General features: G+C 44.2%; 1 protein-coding gene across 1 annotated transcript in view; it reads left to right on the forward strand.

The window, feature by feature from the left end:
* The window catches only part of LOC146206820 (protein Skeletor, isoforms B/C-like), a 248,491-nt gene that overhangs the window by 90,064 nt on the left and 136,102 nt on the right, over positions 1–22,325 (forward strand). Inside the window, exons 3-4 of the mRNA XM_084591583.1 lie at positions 19,091–19,163; positions 21,594–21,702. Coding sequence (XP_084447709.1) covers positions 19,091–19,163; positions 21,594–21,702 — 182 coding nt within the window. The remainder of the gene's footprint in view (positions 1–19,090; positions 19,164–21,593; positions 21,703–22,325) is intronic.

The raw sequence follows: 22,325 nt of genomic DNA on the forward strand, positions 1-22,325 counted from the left end.
AGTATGTCATCATCAGCCTGATTATACCCACTGCAGGGCGAAGGCCTCTCTCATATTTCTCCACTTAACCCGGTTCTGTGCTAGCTGCATCCACTTAACCCCTGCGAACTTCTTAATCTCATCCGCCCACCTAACTTTCTGCCGCCCCCTGCTACGCTTTCCTTCCCTTGGAATCCAGTTTGTTACCCTCAGCGATCATCGGTTATCCTCTCTTCGCACTACATGTCCTGCCCATGTCCATTTCTTCTTCTTAATTTCCATTAAAATGTCGGTAACTTGAGTTATTTCTCTGACCCACTCTGCACGCTTTCTATCTCTTAATGTTACCCCTACCATTTTTCGTTCCATAGCTCTCTGGGTTGTCCTCAACTTAAGTAGAACTCTTTTGGTTAGCCTCCACGTTTCAGACCCATAGGTGAGTACAGGCAAGATGCACTTGTTGTATACTTTCCTCTTGAGCGATACCGGTAAGCTGCTAGTCATAATCTGCGAGTGCTTGCCAAATGCACTCCATCCCAATCTTATTCTTATTTCCTTTTCATGGTCCGGATCTGCTGTTACTACCTGTCCTAAGTAGACATATTCGCCTACTACTTCCAGTATTTCGCTACCTAATGTAAACTGCTGTTCCTTCCCGAGGCTGTTGAACATTACCTTAGTCTTCTGCATATTGATTTTCAAGCCTACCTTTCTACTTTTTCTGTCTAGGTCATCAATCATTATTTGCAGTTCATCCCCCGAGTTGCTTAGCAAGGAAATGCCATCATCAAATCGCAGATTACTGAGGTATTCTCCATCTACCCTTATCCCTAACTGCTCCCATTCCAAGTCTCTGAATACTTCCTCTAAACAAGCTGTGAATAGTACTGGGGAGATTGTGTCTCCTTGCCTAACACCTTTCTTTATGGGAATTTTGTTACTTTCTTCATGCAGAACTATGGTTGCTGTGCAGCCACTATATATACCTTCCAGCACTTTCACGTACGGCTCGTCTACCCCCTGATTTCGCAATGCCTGCATCACCGCCGAGGTTTCAACTGAGTCAAATGCTTTTTCGTAATCAATGAATGCTATGTATAAGGGTTGGTTATATTTCGAGCATTTTTCTATCACCTGATTGATGGTATGGATATGATCGATAGTAGAGTACCGTTTCCGAAAACCTGCTTGATCCTTTGCTTGATTGCAGTCTAAGGTTGTCCTGATTCTATTTGCGATTACCTTAGTAAATACCTTATACGTAACAGACAGTAAGCTGATTGGTCTGTAATTTTTAAGGTCCTTAGAGTCCCCTGTCTTGTGAATGAGGATAATGTTTGCATTCTTCCATGGTTCCGGTACCGTCGATGACACCAGGCACTGCGTATACAAGGTGGCCAGTTTTTCTAACACGATATCCCCCCCGTCCTTCAGCAAATCCGTAGTTATCTGATCCTCTCCCGCTGATTTCCCCCTTTTCATAGTTTCTAATGCTTTCTTGACCTCGTCCTTCGTCACTGGTGGAACGTCTGACGGTTTTTCCCTACCGCCAATCTAATTACGGTCCTGAATACTTTGGCTACTGTAGAGAGCTGTATAGAATTCCTCGGCTACTTTGACGATCTTGTCCATATTAGTGATGACGTTGCCCGCCTTGTCCCTTATCGCATACATCTTGTTTTTGCCTATGCCCAATTTCTTCTTTACCGCTTTAAGGCTTCCCCCGTTCTTTACAGCATGCTCAATTTTCTCCATGTTATACTTCCTTATATCGGCCACCTTGCGCTTATTGATTAGCTTTGATATCTCGGCCAATTCGATCTGGTCTGCTGGATTGGAAGCTTTCATACTCTGGCGTTTCTTAATGAAATCTTTCGTCTCCTTAGATAGCTTACCGGTATCCTCTCTTACTATCCTACCGCCTACTTCTACCGCACACTCAGTAATGATATCTCTGAAATTATTGTTCCTTGCCTCTAGGGTAATGTCGCCATCCTCAGTTAGAGCTGAATATCTATTCTGTAGCGAGATCCTGAACTCTTCTGCCCTCCCCCTCACCGCTAATTCGTTGATGGGTTTCTTTCTTACTAATCTATTGCGTTCCTTCTTCAGATATAGGGTAATTCGGGACCTCACCATCCTGTGGTCACTGCATCGCACTTTCCCGATTACCTCTACATCCTTCACAATGGCGGGGGTTGAACACATTATGAAGTGGATTTCATTTTTAGTCTCTCTGTTAGGACTTTTCCATGTCCATTTCCGGTTCTTCCGTTTGCTGAAGAAGGTATTCATGATTCGTAAGTTACAGCGCTCTGGAAACGCAACTAGTAGCTCCCCCCTGCTATTCCTAGAACCTATGCCATAGTCACCTACTGCCTTCTCTCCTGCCTGTTTTTTCCCTACCTTGGCATTGAAGTCGCCCATTAGTACAGTATACTGCGTTTTTACTTTTCGCATTGCCGATTCTGCATCTTCATAGAAGCTTTCAACTGCCTGGTCATCACAGCTGCATGTAGGTGCATAGGCCTGTACAATCTTCAGTTTATACCGCTTATTAAGCCTAATTACGATGCCTGCAACCCTCTCATTAATACTATAGAATTCATCTATATTACCCGCTATATGCTTATTGACAAGGAAACCTACTCCTAGTTGTCGCCTTTCTGATAAACCTCGATAACACAGTACATGCCCATCCTTCAGTACAGTATCTGCCTCATTTGGCCTCCTAACCTCACTAAGCCCTATGACATGCCATTTCATGCCCTCTAGTTCCTCTAACAGCACTGCTAAACTAGCTTCACTAGCTAGGGTTCTAGCATTAAACGTTGCCAGGGTCAGTTTCCAATGGCGGCCTGTCCAGCGGAGCCAGGCTTTCTTAGCACCCCCTGCTGCGTCACAGGTCTGACCGCCGCCGTGGTCAGTTGTTCCGCAGCCGCTAGTGACTGAGGGCCGGGGTTTTTTTATGGAGCTTATCATAGGAGGTTGTGGCCAATTACTGCACCAGGGTGGCCAACTCCTGTTCTGGTGAGGGAGTGCGTTGCCGGAGGTGCTCACCGGCATCAGGTCGCACCCCAAACCTGTGTATGCAATTCCATCGACACGCGGATTTTTTTTTTTTTTCATCCGGTGGAGAACTGCGCGGCACCGGGATTTGAACCCCGGTCCCCTTGCATGCGAGGCGGATGTTCTACCGCTACGCCGCCGCTGCTGTGAAGTATGTAGCGCTGCATAATCGATCTAGTGTGTCGTCGATATGTGAGAAGGGGTACAAGTCTTACTTCGTTATGTTATTCAAGCGGCGGTAATCGACGCAGATGTAAAGGGTGTCGTCTTTCTTCACTAGAACAACTGGCGCCGCTCAGGAGCTATTTGATGGCTGGATAACTTCGTCGCGAAGCATTTCGTCTGCTTGATCGCGAATGGCCTGGCGTTCTCGCGGAGACACAAGTAAAAACTTGGGCGTAAAGGTCGAGTGTGTTCGTCCGTGACGATGCGGTGCTTGGCAATGGAGTTTGTCACACTTTAGCAGCTGAAGCAAAGCACTCACTGTGGTTATGAAGAATGGTCCGTATCTGATCTCGACTGCTTCAGGGTAGTGCTGTATTGATGTCGAACATGAGATGGTGGCTTTTGTCAGATTGGTCTTTCACGGACTTGTCGGGGAGGGCGAAGACGTCTCTGATGTCGAGGTAGGCAACCGCTGTTTCCTTATTGAGATGCCGGTATGCTTCGCTGAAGGTAGTTACCAGCCCCTGAGCTTGTTCATTGCGCAAATGGGTGATGCCTCTTCCAATGGCAAGCCCTCTATCCAGTAGGAACTGTGTGTTTCTTTCGACAACGCCTTCGGAAGTTTGAATATGTCCACTACCCACGCAGAAGACGAGGCTTGATCGGAGGGGTACGGTCGATTTTCCGTCGAGGACATTCAGAACGACGTGATGAATTGAAACCGCCGCAGTAAACATGGCGTTGTCCATCTAGAGCTTGATGGGCTTAGATCGAACGTCGATGATCGCCTAAGGTCCACTGAGAAAATACATGCCCAAAATCACATCTCACGAATAGTTCTGTAGGACCACGAAGCTGGTAGGATAAATACGTTCATTTACTGATACTCTTGCGTTTCATCCCCCCCCCCCCCCCGACGCCATAATGAGGTTACTACCTGCGTTGCGAATCAGTGGGCCATCCCAAGCCATGCATCTTATATCAAGTACATCTTTTGAGGACACGTAGACGTAACCAGGAGGATGTGTCTTCAGTTACCACATGCCGTTACTCACTGCCCTGCGGAACGCAGTACTCCTCATTAAAAGTTTCCCGCAATCTGTACTTTATGTATGCTTGTGACTTTCCCTCTAAACGATCACAGCAACCTCTGGGTTGCATGTTCGGTTCTGATGAGGCATGGAGAAACGAGCCAACACACAAAGTTCTGCGAAATCGCTTTTTTATTCTGCCCGATGGGGAAGGGTGAAGGTGCGCTCACCCATTATCATGTTAGAGGAGTCGGTCAGGTCCCTTTGCTTCTCATCAGGCGTCCAACTCGTCGGCGCTGGTTGAGCGCTCGGCGCTTGACGCGATCTTTCCTCGGGGTGTCTCGGTGGTGGTCGATGTTCGGGGCTTGGGGCTTCTGGGACTTATCGGTCAGTTTACAACGTCTATGAGGAGATTCGGCATCGTTGACTCGACCAGCCCGATCTTACGTCTTTCTTCTTTGCCCGTCTCTCGTCCCACTCACCAGCCTTCGTCGCCATCTCCCACGGCGAAGCGGCGGTACCGTGTTGCCGGGGCGCGCCTCTGGTCAGCTCGTAGTGCGCACCGCAGTCCTGTTCAGCTGCTTGTGCAGCGTTTTGTTTTCGTAAGAACCGAAACAGCACAACGACTGTTCCTTGCTACTGCCGGGCCGGCCGGCGGCGCACCGCTCAAAGTGTCCCGCTCCACCCGCGCCGTCGAAGACGCAACCGGGGCCTAACTACCGAAACCAGGTGGGCCTGGTCACCCCATGTCAGCAGGAGTTCTAAACCCAACGGGCACTACGATGTGAGGAAGCTCGTTCTGTCCGTGAAGTTAGAAGGTTTCAGGCCTTGATATGCTAGCAGAACAAAGCAAGCACGTATGCATTCCTTCTGTGGAATAATCCAGGCGTAGCACGTATTAGATCATAATTTGCTTTTTACAGTGAATGCACGTTAAAATCTATTATTGGTTCAGAATATGCGAGCGACTTTTCTCACAATTTTTAAAAATGAATTAAAAAGTTTTCTACGCCTTCCTTGAGTTTTATACTTGATGGTCTTCACACATAAAGAAAGTGCATGACAATCTTTGCGCAACCTTGTAATTTGGTGTCTTCCCCTTAAAAGATCTTTTTTTCTTTCCAATTGCTTAAGCGATGGAAGGTATGTTGTGTCACTCCCTCGCTGCCAAGCTTCCACACAAAAATTTCTGAGAGCACACTGCAGAAATGAGAAAGCGTTGCTAGTGCACACGGTGCATCACATTTACTCGTATCATCATCATTGCCATTATCACTAAGTGCAGCGTCATTTTCAACGCTACTATAATCCTCACGGTAGACAACGAGAATTATGATGTGCGTTTCACGATCCCAAGCGCAGTTGGCTGAAGCGCTCGACTGAGGATCCGAGGGATGTAGGTTCGATTCCCGGTGCAGATCAGATTTCTAATTAATTAATTACCAATCAGTGATCAATTAATGCATTATATTATCACTACTAAGTTACTGAGTTATGTCGATGACGTGATCAGTTCGATTGACCATACTCCTGCTGACTCAATTTTCGAAATGTCCGCCGAACCGGATGTAACGTCACATCAGGTATAATGTGACGGAAGCTTGTGACAGATTCGGGGCCGACAGTATGAGCCGGTAAAGGCTTTCGCCTTAAAATGCAACTCGCACACTCTCCACTCCGCCGAAGAGCGGATTCTCGAACGCCGCTGTGTCGTCAGCTAGTTCGGTGCGTAGACATTGCAGTTTCGTTCCTCGCTCAAAAGTGGCGTCTGAACTGTTCGTCCGCACTCAGAACACGTCTCAACAATCACGGCCGTTGCGTCTCGCAATACCCACCGCGAAGAACAACGCCGCCATTTTTTTTTTCATTCCGCACGTACTGGGCTGGGTGAAACGCTTCCAACGAAAAAAAGCATCTCCTGATCAAAAATAGTGCGTGAAAGTAATTTGGCGTCATCTTTTTTTTTTTTTTACTTTCTTGTGACGTCGCGTGGCGTGGTGCAACGCAACCTCGATTATTGTGCACATATTCAAATTTTCGCCGACTATCGCACAGAGGGTAATGGCTTCGCTGCGTCATTCCGCATGACCCCAGGTGTCAGAACTACAGCCACACATTCAACATGAATGCCACTGATGCCGGTCATCAGTCCAGCTTTGTAAGATGAGGTGTAGACGGTAAGAACGACGTCTGAAGTTCAGCGTGAAAATCTGGCCCCTGAAAAAGTCAGCTACCGCGATGGCGCAGTTGTCTAACTCAGCGGTTGGCGAAACTGATCTCTTTGCCTCGGTCCGCTTTCCAAAAGTTTCTTAATTGTTTAATTGTCAAGGTGAAATTGACGTCAATTTCGGTTTTCAGAAATCGCTTAGGATTGAAGGGACACGGTGAATTCGATTCCCAACTCAAAAACGCGGCAAGGGTTGGCAGCTCCTGCCTCTTACGTAACGACATGTCCCTCAATACACACATGAGCGTCGCTGCAGCATGATGAGGCTTTAGAGATGCTCCGAGTTCTCCTGAGCAAGCGGGTAGTAGTGCTACTGAAATAAAATGTCCCTTAGCCTGCGCTCACTGTGGCAGTTGCCATGACGACGGTGATGCGGTGGGTAAATGAAGTTTATGGGCAAGCATCTGCTGTTCACAGAACTCGTCAAATTTGCATTGGCGTTAAGGACGGCGAACAGGACAGATAGAATCCGCTATAAACGTTTGAACAGAAAAAGATGAAAAACAGAAGCATAAAGAGTAGAAGGCCAGATTTTAATCAATCCGGCCAACTTCTCTGCCTTTTCTTTCAATAAAAGCCCCGTGCACCCAGCAAGAGTTTATGTTAAGCCTTTTTTGGGAGGGTCTGGCAAGGTGTGAGCATTGATGGTGTGGCAACCTCCGCATGGTCTCCCGTCGGGAGGATCTTTCTTTGACACCATATAAATTGCTGATGCCTAGTTCAAGCATGTGTTGAAATTCTCGGCGAGCAAAGAAGCACTTCCGACAGCATTGGGGTACAAACTGGTTTTTCTTTATTGCGTTACTTGCGCTGCGGCTCCAACCTCTTCCTTCTCCGTGGCTTCCGTCCAGAGCGCGGCGCGAGGGGCGCTACAAGCAATGTAAAGCTGCTTCGCTAATGCGTGGCGCCCTTTGCGGCCGCGTATGTAAACATCACACGCTCCCCTTTGTTGGCTATGGAAGATGGCCGTGCCTCTGGAATGGAAGGGCAAGATCCTGAGGCGTTATGGTGACTTGTGACCGTGCTCCTGACTCCTTTCCATCCCACGCTTCTACAATGCAATGTAGGCGTATTGCCAAACCATATCTCATAGGAGCACTCGAGCAGACGACGCTCTCAGCGAGTTAAACGGCAATTGTTGCTGGAAGGTGTCTGAACTCAACCTAAAGGTAACATACTCTCACTGAAGGCTGGAGCAACTGGTAGAACGGTGCTCCCCATGCATGATCGGGAACAAATTGGTGGCTATTGAGCACTCGAGCAGACAACGCTCTCAGCGAGTTAAACGGCAATTGTTGCTGGGAGGTGTCTGAACTCAACCTAAAGGTAACATACTCTCACTGAAGGCTGGAGCATCTGGTAGAACGGTGCTCCCCATGCATGATCGGGAACAAATTGGTGGCTATTGAGCACTCGACCAGACAACGCTCTCAGCGAGTTAAACGGCAATTGTTGCTGGAAGGTGTCTAAACTCAACCTAGAGGTAACATACTCTCACTGAAGGCTGGAGCAACTGGTAGAACGGTGCTCCCCATGCATGATCGGGAACAAATTGGTGGCTATTGAGCACTCGAGCAGACAACGCTCTCAGCGAGTTAAACGGCAATTGTTGCTGGAAGGTGTCTGAACTCAACCTAAAGGTAACATACTCTCACTGAAGGCTGGAGCAACTGGTAGAACGGTGCTCCCCATGCATGATCGGGAACAAATTGGTGGCTATGGAGCACTCGAGCAGACAACGCTCTCAGCGAGTTAAACGGCAATTGTTGCTGGAAGGTGTCTGAACACAACCTAAAGGTAACATACTTTCACTGAAGGCTGGAGCAACTGGTAGAACGGTGCTCCCCATGCATGATCGGGAACAAATTGGTGGCTATTGAGCACTCGAGCAGACAATGCTCTCAGCGAGTTAAACGGCAATTGTTGCTGGAAGGTGTCTGAACTCAAGATAAAGGTAACATACTCTCACTGAAGGCTGGAGCAACTGGTAGAACGGTGCTCCCCATGCATGATCGGGAACAAATTGGTGGCTATTGAGCACTCGAGCAGACAACGCTCTCAGCGAGTTAAACGGCAATTGTTGCTGGAAGGTGTCTGAACTCAACCTAAAGGTAACATACTCTCACTGAAGGCTGGAGCAACTGGTAGAACGGTGCTCCCCATGCATGATCGGGAACAAATTGGTGGCTATGGAGCACTCGAGCAGACAACGCTCTCAGCGAGTTAAACGGCAATTGTTGCTGGAAGGTATCTGAACTCAACCTAAAGGTAACATACTCTCACTGAAGGCTGGAAAATCTGGTAGAACGCTGCTCCCCATGCATAATCGGGTACAAATTGGTGGCTCTGGAGCACTCGAGCAGATGACGCACTCAGCGAGTTAAACGGTGACTGTTGGTGAAGGGTGTCTCTGAACGCAACCTGAAGGTAACATACTCTCACTGAAGGCGAGTGTATTTACACTCACTGCAGGCTACAAAAACCACACTGCATTTTATACAGACGGTTCTAAAACAACTTTTTACGTTGGTAGTGGCGTAGTAGAAGAAAAAATTGAAAGAACAGTTAGGCTACCTCTGTGTGCAACAGTTTTTACTGCCGAATGTTATGCCATCTCCTTAGCTGCGGAAAAGGTAATGAAGGGCAACATCGAAAAAAGTATAATCTACACAGACTCACTTAGTGTGATCACAGCAGTACACGCCAGAAATGCAACACAACCCTTAATAGGAAATATAATACATTGCATAAAAACAGCTGAAACGCGGGGACACGAAATTAAATTCTGCTGGGTGCCAAGTCACGTAGGTGTAAATGGAAATGAAAGAGCTGATGCGTGTGCTGCAGTCGCCCTGAATGCAAAAATAGAACAAGTACATGAACCTCATAGAGATGTCATAAAATATACACTAAGAAAATTGAAAGAGAAATGGCAGGATTCATGAGACAAAAAAATCAACAATAAATTACACGTACTGAAGCCCGTGGTAAAGGAATGGAAAACATGTAGCCACTAAGAGCGTTTCATTGAAGTGGTTCTATGTCGTCTTCGTATCGGTCACACACACCTTACACATAAAGTTTTACTAACGAAACACGATCAGCCTACTTGTGAAGAATGTGGAGACGGGCTCACAATCAACCATATCCTAATCAGTTGTACAAGACCTGAAGATCTACGACAGAACCACTTCCCACAACTTTACAATGAACATATACCACTCCACCCAAGCTTACTTTTAGGAGAAAAGGTCACTCATTGACATTTTCGGTATATTTTCGTTCCTAAAAGAAGCAAAGTATCTAAATAAGTTATAGAACCTATAATAACTTTTTAAAGCCCCTAAACAAAGTCCAGATTTTAAACCTCGTTTTTGGCGCATGATGACCTTAGTTGCCTATGTGCCATAAACCACAACACAACACTCTCACTGCAGGCAGAAAATGATTACTGTGAAGGTAATTGTATAGTCCAAACGTTGTCATACTGTCACCTCGTGGCTATGTTCACGGCTGTTTTTTCGGCTATTAGGAACGAAAGGCATCACATAATGCAGCCTAAGCAGGAATACAGCCCTGGAAAGCTTGTAGCAATTTATTTTAATGTTGTGAATTTTAAAAACATCTGAAACATTGTACTCACTGGATTCGAATAGATGATTTGAGTGCAGAGATAAGTAGTAATAATACAATGCGCCACAGAAGCGACATGAACGGCTGGCTTTAAATGGCTCTCATTCCTTTTGACAATATTTCCGTTATTTGTCGCTAGGTGACAGTGCTTAGAGGATCCTACCGATGAGAGAACGGAATCACGCGCCAGAGCGTCGTCTGCTAGAGTGCTCCTATAAGGGATATGGTTTAGAAATACGCAACCAGGTGAACAGCTATCTGGTCAACCTCCGTGCCTACCCTTTTTCTTTACCGCTAGCGCACGTACCTTGGCAGTCACAACTCGATATTTTTTTATCTTACTGACATCTTTCTGCTTACCTCTGACTTACGCGTTGCAAATTGTTCGTCAGTCAGGAATATGAAGATTCACCTCTATATTGCTTGTGCCGGCTAAATAAATTATTAGATGATCTCATATTTTGAGACGTTAATAAAAGGCCTTCACTGTTTGGAACAAGTATCATCCAGGTATGTACACCCGCTAGGAGCGCTATGTCGGACCCACATATGATAGTCATTTTCAGCGGGCGAAGGAGATGCCGGCACACCTGAACTGTATTCTATTTTTGCTCTGACCTAGTGCAAGGCCTTACGACGGAGTATAGCTACTAAGACAATCCAAATTGATGTTAATGCTGACATGCTTTGGAAAAAGATGAAGCAGAAGCTAATCATCGTCCTTCTCAGTCATCTCTGCGGTCTTCGATTCTTTGTACATACACACCGTATACATACATACGTACGTACGTACATACATACATACATACATACATACATACATACATACATACATACATACATACATACATACATACACATACATACATACATGCATGCATACATACATACATACACACATACATACATACATACGTACATCAATACATACATACATACATACATACATACATACATACATACATACATACATACATACATACATACATACATACATACATACATACATACATACATACATACATACATACATACATACATACATACATACATACATACATACATACATACATACATACATACATACATACATACATACATACATACATACATACATACATCAGTTCAGTTCAGTCGTCTCCGACTCTTCGTGACCCTATGGACCATGTCACGTCACGCATTCCGGTCTCGCACCATCTTCCTAACATCACATAACTTCATCTGCAGCACCTCGAGGATGCCATCTAACCATCGCGTTCGCTGCCTACCCCTTCTCCGGCGAACCTCAACCTTTCCCAACATCAAATCTTTCTCCAGCCACTCCTCTCTTCTCATCAGATGACCAAAGTAGCTGAGCTTTAACTTTAGAATTTGACCCTCCATTGAGCATTCAGGGTTTATGGTCGACAATATCGACTGATTTGATCTTCTGGCAGTCCAAGGAACTCTCAAGAGTCTCCGCCGGTACCACAATTCAAACCCGTCAATTCTTCGGCGGTCAGCCTTCTTCACAGTCCAACTCTCGCATCCATACATCACAGCTGGAAAACCATAGCACGAGTTATACGGATCTTGGTTGGCAGACTAATGTCTCTGCTCTTTACTAGGCGGTCAAGGCTAACCATGGCTCTCTTTCCCAGAAGCAGGCGTCTCCTAATTTCATGGCTGCAGTCTCCTTCCGGGGTAATCTTAGAGCCCGAGAAGAGAAAATCTGTCACAGCTTCCACTTCTTGTCCCTTGATGCTCCAGGACTTGATAGGGCAAGACGCCATGATCTTTGTCTTTTTAATGTTCAGTTTAAGCCCAAAGTTCTCACTCTCTTCTAGTACGCGCATAAGTAGTCTCTTGAGTTCCACTTCACTTTCTGCCCTTAAAGTGGTATCATCCGCATATCTAAGGTTGTTGATACGTTTTCCAGCAATCTTTACTCCAGCTGAAGACTCGTCCAGACCGGCCTTCCTCATGATGCACTCTGCATATAGGTTAAATAAGCAGGGCGACAGTATGCAGCCTTGTCTCACTCCTTTCTCATCGGAAACCCATCAGTAAGACTATTCCCAGTTCGGACTGTGGCCTCTTGCCCTTCATGCAGATTACTGAGGAGACAGATGAGGTGAATTGGAACTCCTATCTCTTGGAGAGCTTGCCACGATCTGCTGTGATCTACGCAGTCAAACGCTTTTTCATAATCAATAAAGTAGAAGTAGATGGGTTTCTGTAACTCTCTTGCTTTTTCCATGATCCAGCAAAGGTTGGCAATCTGGTCTCTAGTTCATCGGCCCTTGCGAAGCCCAGCTTGCACGTCCGGAAGCTCCCGACTTACATACTGCTGCAGCCTACCTTGGAGGATTTTCAACATCACCTTGCTAGCATGCGAAATAAGCGCGATCGTGCGGTAGTTGGAACAATCTTTGGCACTGCATTTCTTTGGAATGGGGATGTAAACTAACCTCCTCCAATCCTGTGGCCACTGTAGGGTTGTTCAAATCTTCTGACATAATGTATGCAGAATGTTAACAGCGTCATGGTTGAGGTTTTGAAGCAACTCAGCTGGAATGCCATCAATTCCGCTAGTTTTGTTCTTAGCAATGCTGGCTAAGGCCCATCCAACTTCACTCTTCAGGATGCCCGGCTCGAGATCAGTAATCACAACCGTCTTATGTTGGGTTTGCACATCCGGGTACTTCTTGTACAGTTCTTCTGTGTATTCCTGCCACCTCTTCTTTATCTCTGAGGCTTCAGTGAGGTCCTTGCCTCGTTTTTCCTTTATCACGCCCAGCTTAGCACAGAAGCTTCCTTTGATATCTTTGATTGTCTTATACTGAGCTCTTGTGTTCCTTAATTGGCTGTTGTCCTCAACTGCTTGGCACTGTATGTTCAGGAAGGCATTCTTATCTCTCCTTGCTAATTTCTGAAAATCCGCATTCAGAACCTTGTATCTTTCTCTTTCCCCCATAACTTTTGCCATCCTCCTTTCCTCAGCTATTTACAAAGGCTCTTCAGATAACCAGTTTGCTTTCTTGCATTTCTTTTGCTTTGGAACTACCTTAGTACCAACAACTTGTATTATATCACGAACATCAGTCCACATCTCTTCAGGCTCTCTGTCTTCTAGATCTAATTCTTGAAATCAATTCCTCACTTCCACAGCCTATTAAGATGGAATTTGATCCAGATCATACCTGAAAGGCCTTCTAGTGTTCTGCGTTTTCCTCAATCGAAGCTTAACTTTGGCAACAAGAAGCTGATTATCGGTGCCACAATCGGCCCCATGCCTTGTTTTTACTGCTTGTATAGCGCTTCTCCATCTCTGCCGGCAAAGAATATAATCGACCTGATTTTTGTACAGACTGTCCGGTGAAGTCCATGTGTACAGACACCTCTTGTGCTGTTGAAAATGAGTATTCACTATGGTCAAGTTGTTTTCTTGACAAAACTCTACTAGCCTCTGCCCAGCTTCATTTGGCTCACCAAGACCGAACTTGCCTGTGATTCCGGATATTTCTTCACTCAGCATTCCAGTCTCCTATGAGAAAAAGGACGTCTGATGATGGAGTGCGGTCTAAAAGGCATTGCAGGTCCGCATAAAATCTCTCAACATCAGCTTCTTCAGCAGCAGTGGTTGGTGCATAGACTTGGATAACTGTTATGTTGAAAGGGTGACCTTGGATCCGAAGTGAAATCATTCGGTCGTTTTTGGGGTTGTAATCTAGCACTGCTTTACCCATTCTTCTGTTTACTATGAGAGCGACCCCATTCCTTCTCTTGGATTCGTGCCCACAATAAAAGACATAATGGTCGCCGGAATTACATTCTCCCATTCCGGTCCACTTGAGCTCACTGATACCCAAGATATCAATGTTCAATCTGTCCATTTCTCGCTTGTCGACATCCAGTTTACCTTGCATCATAGATCTTACATTCCATGTTGCTATGTGATATATCTCCTTGCAACATCGGACTTTCCGGTCGCTTCCCTACACACCCACAACCTTGCGTCCTTTTGGCTTTAGGCCAGCCGCTTCATTCGTCCTGGAGCTACTAGGAATCGCCCTTTGTTCATCCCCAGTAACATGTGGGACGCTTTCCAACCTGGGGGGCTCGTCTTCCGGCGCCATATCATTAATGCTATTGTGACTGGCCATAGGGTTTTCTTGGCAGGAAATACTGGAGTTGGTTGCCATTACCTTCTCCAGTGAATCACACTTTGTCAGAACTCTCTGCCGTGACCTATCTATCTAGCAGAGCTCACGACTTCATCGAGTTTCGCAAGCCCCTCCGCCACGACAAGGCAGTGATCCATGAAGGGGACATACATACATACATACATACATACATACATACATACATACATACATACATACATACATACATACATACATACATACATACATACATACATACATACATACATACATACATACATACATACATACATACATACATACATACATACATACATACATACATACATACATACATACATACATACATACATACATACATACATACATACATACATACATACATACATACATCATGATTTTGACGTACTTTCTTTCACTGAAACGTGGTACACTGATTTGAACGATGTTGTCTGCTTTCCGGGTTACAGATGTGAAGCACTGTTCAGGAAAAACAAAAAAGGGGGTGGTGTAGCTTTGTACATGAAAAACAGTATTCCTTATGAACTGCTCCCGCAATGCACAGTTTTGAGCCCCGCATACGAGTCACTTTTTATTCAGACAGGTGCATTCATCTTTGGCGTAATTTATCGGCCACCTTCTTCGTCCCTTCAAGAGTTTTTTCATTTTTTCGACGCTGTATTAGATGATTTTGCCTTGCAAAGTAAACCTGTGGTAATAATGGGTGATTTCAATATTAACATGCTAGAACAGTCACATTCTGTGAATGAATTCGTTGATATAGTATCGGCCAATGGGTTTTATAACATAATCACAAAACCTACCCGCATCACACACTCCAGCGAAACACTTATTGATCTTTGTATAACAAACAGCGATATTCACGGTACAATGGCAGGAGTACTCCTGAGTGACGTCAGTGATCACCTATCAACTTTCTGCTTCATTCAAAGGTCACATAAACAGATCGTCGAACGTACCGATCGACCACAGAATTACCGGATTATAAGCAAGATCAAAATTGACCATTTTCGTCAACTCGTTTCCTCTATAGACTGGAGCGAATTACTATGCGAGGAGGATCCTAATATTTTGTACGACAGATTCTTGGATAAAATAATAAAGTTGTATGAATGTGCTTTCCCAGTTGTAGCAACAGCCAAATGCAGAAAAGGAAGGAAGCCTTGGATTACGCGAGACCTGCTTAGCCGAATCAATGCACGAAATAGACTTTTCAGCCAGTTTATAAAATCGAAAGATTTGTCAGTCCTGAAAGAGTATAGAAAAATAAGAAATAAGTTAGGTGCTGATATAAAAAAGTCTAGAATTAACTATTATGCTCAGAATTTCTCGGATGTTTATTTTGACCCTCAAAAAACCTGGCGTACAGTAAAAGATCTTCTACAGAAACCGGAGAAGAACGTACCAACTCAAATGACAATTGGAGGAACTGATCTTGGTGGTAAAGATCTTGCTGATGAGTTTAACAGGCGCTTTTTGGCACTTGGAGCCTTTCGTGCAACAACGTCCAGAAATACTGGACAATACGTAGAATCTAATGTACAACATAGCCTTTTCCTATATCCCACAACTCCTTCAGAGGTTAATGAGATAATACTTGGCCTCAAAAACAGCTGTTCCTGTGGTTTTGATGGCATTAAGGTAGCACCAATTAAAGCAATTGCTGACTTAATAGTTAATCTACTCTGTCATCTGACAAATCTAATCTTGACAACAGGTGTTTTCCCCGACAAAATGAAGATAGCAAGAGTGGCTGTTTTGTTTAAGGGCGGTGCTGCAAATATCATCAGTAATTACAGACCTATATCAGTTCTCCCGTTGTTTTCCAAATTAGTAGAGAAAGTGATTAATATTAGAATCACGAACTACCTTAATAAACATGAGTTAATCTCTTCTAGCCAATACGGATTTCAAAAAAATAAATCGACTGAATCTGCTTTGCTTAGTATCAAGGAAAAGCTTATCAAAAACATAGAAGATCATCTGTACACATTAGGTGTTTTTCTAGATTTTAGTAAAGCATTTGATTCAATTAAACATGATATACTTCTTAACAAACTGCCATTTTATGGAATACGAGGGGTTCCGCTTAAACTATTGCAGAATTACCTTTCATGCCGCTCTCAGTATGTTGTTGTCAATGGTTTCACCTCCGAGTCTGAGTTGATTAAATTTGGGGTTCCCCAAGGGTCAATTTTAGGACCTACCTTGTTTCTTCTGTACATTAACGACATTGTATCTCTACCAGAAACTCCTCCTATCATCCTTTACGCCGACGATACAAGTGTATTTTTTTCAGCAGAAAACTTAGACTCCTTAATTCCACATGTAAATTTATGGCTTGAGAATTTATCTGATTGGCTTATTGCAAATGAGCTAGCATTAAATGTTGACAAAACAAAGTACATTGTGTTTACTCCAGTTAACAAGGCTGTTCATATTGGTAATGAAGTGATATTTCAGTCGCGACCACTAGAACGGGTTTCAGAAATCAAATTTTTAGGCGTTGAGTTTCAGGAAAACCTCAGTTGGTCTTGTCATGTTCGCTTCATTAAACGCAGTGTTGCACAATGCATTGGTATGCTCAATCGGTTCCGTTTACTGTTGCCTCGTTATCTCCGGCATCAGCTCTATTTCAGCACTGTTCACTCGCGGCTACATTACTGCCTGCTTGTATGGGGCAGCACTTCGAGGACAAATATGGAAAGCCTCTATTTATTACAGAAGAAAGGTGTCCGCTTTATTGAAAATCTATCACGACGTGACTCGACATCATTACATTTCAGGCCAAATCGAATTCTGGACATTGAATCATTATTTCAGCTGCGATTGTCAGAGGTTGCCTTTTCAGATTTTAAAAGCAATCCAGCACTATTCATATTCAAATATACAAAACATGAGCCACATTACGAATTTAGGAAAACCATTTTTATCAAGAACAACTGCCGGACGAATTATGGTAGACAATTATTCAGTTGGCAAATTCCTAACCTCCTGAACCTCTATCCTGACCTGATTGATATCATGAAAACCTGTTCCTCTCTGCCTGCCTTCCGGAAACAGGCAAAGATTTTCTTCTTTAGTCATTTTCTTCAGTGAATGCCACGTGAATAAGTTCAAACCAGCTGGTGTGTGTAAGCAATGCAATGTTCGCATATTATACACTGTTTGGAAGATCAAGTTCTTCTGGAATGTCTTTCTTTTCGCTCTGTCAGATTAATGTATCTGTTTGTATTATTTTTTTGAAACAAAGGTGTTTTTTTTCTTGTCAAGCAAACCTATCTGTGGGTATTGTTTGTTTTGTAACATACGTGTTTTTTTTTTCCTATGTATATATTGCAACATGAAATCGTTTGCTGTGTTCTTGCTGTGCTCCAAACTTGCTGTGTTCTTGCTATGCTCCAAACTTGCTGTGTTCTTGCTATGCTCCAAACTTGCTGTGTTCTTGCTGTGTTCCAAACTCTGTCTGCATGAATGTAGGGTGTCTAGGGCCCAGTCAGGTGACCACGCGTGTCACCTTTAGCCCTCTTCACCCAGACAGTTTTGTCTAAATCAAATAAACTCAAAATAAACTCAAACATACATACATACTGTAACATACCGTACGATTTAATACATTGTAAATATGACGTAAACATACTGTAACGCCCTGCCAATAATCCGAAATCTCATTCTGGTGGCAAACAGTTGTCTTATTTCGAAGTAAACTTTTGATGTTTTCAAATAGCATTTACTCCATAACAGCTGTGCTGTAAGGAGTTAAATTTCAGTTATCCCAACTGCGTGCCACCTTCAGCTGGTAACACTCTTTCTTTGTCAGCAACGTGATCGCTTTCCTCCTGCATCGGCCTCGCCCATTTCGATCTCACACGGATCGCTTGCTTTACCACGCTGAACGACTGCAAGAGCACGGCATTTATATCGTCGTAAAAAACACACGTTCGCTTTATTGCATATTGAGGAGTGGTCGCTGCCCAGGACGCGTGTCGTGGAATCAGAACAATATCTAAGGTATTTTTTGGAATATTTGTGATGTATTTTCGATACCTGAATAAAGAGTAAATTAATCCACTTGCATTTGTTCTATTCTTATATTGCCTTTCTATATGTTTTTTCATTCATTTCGTCCAGTTTCCTTTAACAATCGGCCAGTCAGGCTTAAGTGAGCGCTTCTGAGTTGGCATTTAACTAATCATTCTTCACTGCAAGACAAGTATTGACATGTTCTGGTATTTCTTGCTTTATCGTAATAGATATGAGTGCTGGACTGTTATTTTACGTTACAAATGAAGTGAGCCGATTGTGGCGACGTACTGTACAGTTCTGCCCATAGATTGCTTCCATTTCGTGCCAGCAACGGAATGCTGAGACTACGCGGTGGTAAATTTATGCCATGGAAACTTCAAGAATGAATAGCGACTGCTTCAACAAGCGTTGAAACCAAATTGCCGTGCTTGTGAGCACGATGATCAGTAAAAGGCGATATCATGCGATATCGGCGATAGTTAGATCAGTGCGCTCTAGCACTAATGGTTGGCTATCAAAAAGCTAAATGTGTTATGCTAAGCACCATGTTTCCTTGCTGTCTTTCATCAGGATTTTAACTCTTTCAGGCGGCTTTGCACGTTGGGTAACATCTTTCGAACTGTTTCTCTTGTTTCCTTCCTCTTTTGTTATTATTTCCATTGTTCGATTTCACTGCCTGCCACTGACCTATGGATTTAGTAGGCAACATGTAAAGAGAGTGTGGCGTCTGCTTTCAATCAGTAACGCAGTATAGATTTTTTGGAGAAAGCCAAACATTTGTCTGTTTGCCGCAGACGCCTTCTTCTGGGCCGGCACCAGCGACAAACCTGACAGCAACGGTGAGATCCTGCCGGACGAGAATGGCGCGTGAGTGGACCTCTGAATTGATATTTTCTGTCACAAAATGCTGACGAGTGCTTTTCGATATATTGGCCCACATTTACACAAGTGCTCCAAAGGTAATCAAATAATAAAGCTCATACATATGCATATGTGTGCGGCTCCGAGAAGATATGAATTTCCTCCTGCTGCATGTTTGTGTACAACAGTGCTTTCATTCGATTGTTTTCTCAATTGCAATCGCTTTAGCAAACTTGAATCACGGAACAGTTTGGATTAAAACACAATTGCACAGCCCCAAGGAACGCAAAGGTATATGAAACCATATTTTATAGTGAATCTCTTGATATAATTCGACCACAGACTTATAAGGGCGTTTGAGTGATCCATAGGTGCTTTTATTGGTTTAACGCCACGACCGATTGGCGCCAATGCCATTTCATTTTGCTCACGCTGATAGCAGAACTTTCCCCTAAGGAAACACTGTTTATTTGGCTTACTTCCGCCGCTCAAGGAAAACAATTAGGCGATAACAGCAAACAGAATGGCCGAACACAGTTGAAAGCTAACTGATAACTTCCGCGGTAAGGTACAGTAGTAATCCACAAGTCTTGGCGAGCGCGGCTACAAACATTTCAGACAAATTTGGTAGAATCACCCAGCACAAAGTGGTAAGCCTTTGAACACCAACTAGAAACAGGGTGTTGATATTGACATATATCTTCATAGACATATCCCAGTGGTAACAATGCCGAGGGGGAACTCGTGGCAGAAGTTTCAAATCGGCAAAGAAGGTCAGTGTAGTACGTCCCAGATTCGAAGCTACATCGCCTGAAGCGGCCACAATATACCCTTTAAATAGAGCGGAGCACAGTGCTGGTTAAACGCTTTTCCTTTTGTAACTAGACACTGTTTTTTGTATGGCACTGCATTTAATGTAGATGCATTGCCACCCGTAATCTTAGATGGAGGCGCGGTGGCTCTAAAGACTCATTTGAGCTTGGAAACATTCGTTAGTGGGTTCCCAACGCTCTGCCCACTGCATTAGACCACCACACCACCTTGATAGCTGCCAGTCTTTCATGCTTTGGATAAAGGCACATATCAGAAATAGGTCTTACATGCTGCAGGTGTAGCCGTCTTCATCTCCTCTGACAAAGCTGCACCAAACGCCTCTTTCATCCTAATAAAAGCCCAAAGAATCCGTTAGATACGAGGCTAAAATGGCAAGACGAGGAAAACAAGGCTAAAGGAAGCAAAATGTAAAAAGGACTGCACATTGCTTCCACGTCTCTATCGATCTAATAAAAGAAGCTAAACCGCTTCTTAATTATGTTTCGTCATTTCTCCAATATTTTCAAAAACAGGCTCCCGGTATGCTGACAGCGCTGCCATCGGCTAAAGAAAAAAACAATGACTGCTGGATATCTGCATAAGATATCGGGAGCGTTATTTTGTTATTATTATTATTATTATTATTATTATTATTATTATTATTATTATTATTATTATTATTATTATTATTATTATTATTATTATTATTATTATTATTATTATTATTATTATTATTATTATTATTATTATTATAACAGGCTTTGTGAACAAAAAACCAGGAGCTCACTGGGGTTGCCTGACATTACGTTTGGCAGGAACTGACATATGAGAGGGTGATATCAGAATCCGGCGTCTAGTATATTCACGCCTAGGCCGCGCAGGCACCTTCATACGAATTAGTTAAGGCGGGGCTTTATATTTGGGATGGTAGCCTACGCTATCGCTTCCTACCCTTAAAGACGAAGCTTAAGTGTACCCCATAATCTTTTAAGACCGTCTTAGTGCATTAAGGTGGTGCGACTTGGGCATCTCACTTGAACAGCAGTTTGGGTGAATTGATTAGGCATTTTCTTATAACAAAGCGCGAAGACATGGGACTAATAAGGAGGAAAAAACACATGGCGCGTGTGTGTCTTTTCTTTCTTTTTCGTCCCGTGTCTTCGCGCTTTTTTTAAGAATGTGCATCTCAGTTAATGTAATGATATTTATTTCCCTGTCCGCTCCCCAGGTGGCGTTGCATTAACTAAGACGTGCGAAAAAGTTACGCTCCAATTTGTTTTATCTAAGCCCATAAACGGAGATATGTTTGTTTTATTCAAAGGAATGTGCGTGAGGGGAGGGGGAGAGGCAGCAAACTGCGGTCAATACAAGTTAATAGACTGTCCCTTCAAAGGCTATGGAACCTCCTATGCCTGTGGTGCGCTGAAGTGACCATTGATATCCGCGAAATCATATCATTGTTATTTTTTTTTTGTGTGGGATAAACAAAACCAAAACGCAAGTTGAAGTCAACAAACCACATTGAGTTACCGAGCTTCGCTTGTCACGTGCGTGTCATTACGATTTCAACCCCGGCGGATTGCAAGGCCGAGGGGGCGGTGCTCATTAGTGTCAATTTTTCAGGCGGCAACCACTTAGGGGATACAACCGCGAGAACATCCTCATCAAGCTGGACAATAATAAGACGCTTCGGGACTACCGCTACCTGGCTGTGTACTGCCGACGCTTTTCGGTGAGTCTTCCCGAGCCAAAGCTGAGTCGCCCAAAACCCCAATGAACACAGCTCAGTGCAAGGGGGGGGGGGGGGGAAGAGGGGGAGAGGAGGCGTACGTTTCAGCTGCTATACCGGACTCAGTTTGGCTTACCCAGTCGAGGCTAGACGATTGTGACCTCATGAAACCGTTAAGCCAATGAGCACCGGCACACACAATATCGGACAAAGTTCACTTGGTTGGTGCTGGTGAGCGTGAGTTCCTCCGCACTGATCAATGGCAACGTCTTGCGGTGAAAACATCATGCTTCGGCTTTAATCACTTCTTCCCAACCGCCACCAGCCTTTTTGAGGATTGAACATCGTCAGCGCATTTCCTTTAATGATGAGCCGTGTCTTGTCCGCGTACCTGCAAGATGCAGTAAAAGAAGGACCAGGAGGCCGCTTTCTATGCGTCAAGGCTGCAGAGCTCGAGCTTCTTGTCATTTTTTTTTTTTTAAGCGAGGAACTGGCAGTTTTCGCAACGTACAGGAGGCTCGACTGTGGAGCGCCTTTAGCCTCTCGTGGCCGATGTTCGCAACAAACCGTTTGTGTCTCCCGCGTCAGGCTCATGCGCACGAACATTTCCTTGATTTGAGCAACAT

This window comes from Amblyomma maculatum, chromosome 1 (genome assembly GCF_055883805.1).
Source record: "Amblyomma maculatum isolate TAMU_Amacu chromosome 1, ASM5588380v1, whole genome shotgun sequence".
NCBI classification, from domain to species: Eukaryota; Metazoa; Arthropoda; class Arachnida; order Ixodida; family Ixodidae; genus Amblyomma; species Amblyomma maculatum.